This window comes from Suricata suricatta, chromosome 5 (genome assembly GCF_006229205.1).
Source record: "Suricata suricatta isolate VVHF042 chromosome 5, meerkat_22Aug2017_6uvM2_HiC, whole genome shotgun sequence".
Classification (NCBI taxonomy): domain Eukaryota; kingdom Metazoa; phylum Chordata; class Mammalia; order Carnivora; family Herpestidae; genus Suricata; species Suricata suricatta.
The window spans coordinates 6,847,087-6,848,382 of NC_043704.1; the positions used below are offsets into that span (position 1 = coordinate 6,847,087).

The following is a 1,296-nucleotide window of genomic DNA, read 5'->3' on the forward strand; positions in this document are numbered from 1 at the left end:
AACATTTTTATTTATTATTTTAATTTTATTAATTTACTTTTGAGACAGAGAGTGAGAACGAGAGAGAGTAGGGAGGGGCAGAGAGAGAGAGAGGGAAAGAGAAAGAATCCCATGCAGGCTCCGCACTGGCATCGCAGAGCCCGACACAGTGGATTGAATTCACGATCCCTGAGACGGTGACCTGAGCCGAAATCCGAAGCTTAACTGACTGAGCCCCCCAGGCGCCCCGGAATCGGGTGCGGCAAAGCACGTACTCAAAAACAAATCCAGCCGCAAAGTCCTTCACATTTTATGCTACGCATCAATGACAAAGCCGCTATTATTGGAATACAGCCAGCACTAACATTACTTGTTATATTTTGTCTTTTTCCTTGGGATTCAGAAGGCACTCCGGTCTGGAAGGGCCTCGAACTCACTGAGTCCACAAGACAGGAAGGGAAATTCCTTTCCCTAGATCCTGTGACCCAATCACCTCCAGGTTTCCAACCCTCCGTCCACGCAAGGTGCATAGAAAGCAAAGTGATTGTTATTAAAATTTAAAAAATTTTTTTATTTATTATTGAGACAGAGAAAAACAGCGAATGAGTGGGGGAGGGCAGAGAGAGAGGAAGACACAGAATGTGAAGCAGGCTCCAGGGTCTGAGCTAGCTGTCAGCTCAGAGCCCGACGCAGGGCTTGAACCCACAAACCGTGAGATCATGAACTAAACCGAAGTAGGACCCTTAACTGACTGAGCCAGCAAGGCGCCCAGGAAGGTAGCTTTTGCCCTGCAAAGAGCCCAACCTCTGAAGCCTTTTCTTAAGCAGAATAGAAAGTAGTTACCCAGATGTGAGGCCCAGCTGCCAGGCAAACGGGGCATCCCTATTAAGAGAGGGAACGAGGGGAACCCTGAAGCAGTTCCGGATTAGCTCCCAGGAAGGGCCGGGGGCCCAGAGGCCTCTGTGGGAGGTGGCACGAGGGTAGAAGGCAGAGAGGAGAAGTGGAGGGGGAGGAAAGGAGACAGCACCTTCTGCGCATGTCCAGGACCTCCGCCGACGTGGGGGCGGGCCGAGCACCTCCGGTCGCGGCGCCTTTCGTGACGTCATTGTACGGCGCCGGCAGGAAGTGGCTCCAGGGGGCGCGCATATGGCGAGTTCGGCGGGGCTAGCGCTGTGCGGGCGGACGCTGGTGGTGCGGGGCGGCAGCCGCTTCCTGGCCGTCTCCACCGCGAGCAGGTGAGGGGCTGGGCCTGGGCCGGGGAGCCCGGACTGCGGGCGCGCGGCGGGGCCTGGGGGGATCCCCGGTGGGCGCCCCGCC

At 55.9% G+C, this 1,296-nt stretch overlaps 1 protein-coding gene across 1 annotated transcript in view; it reads left to right on the plus strand.

Moving 5' to 3' along the window:
• The first annotated feature begins 1,125 nt into the window (after positions 1–1,125).
• Positions 1,126–1,296, plus strand: part of LOC115292556 — an 8,080-nt gene continuing 7,909 nt past the window's right edge. The window contains exon 1 of the mRNA XM_029940623.1: positions 1,126–1,214. Coding sequence (XP_029796483.1) covers positions 1,126–1,214 — 89 coding nt within the window. The remainder of the gene's footprint in view (positions 1,215–1,296) is intronic.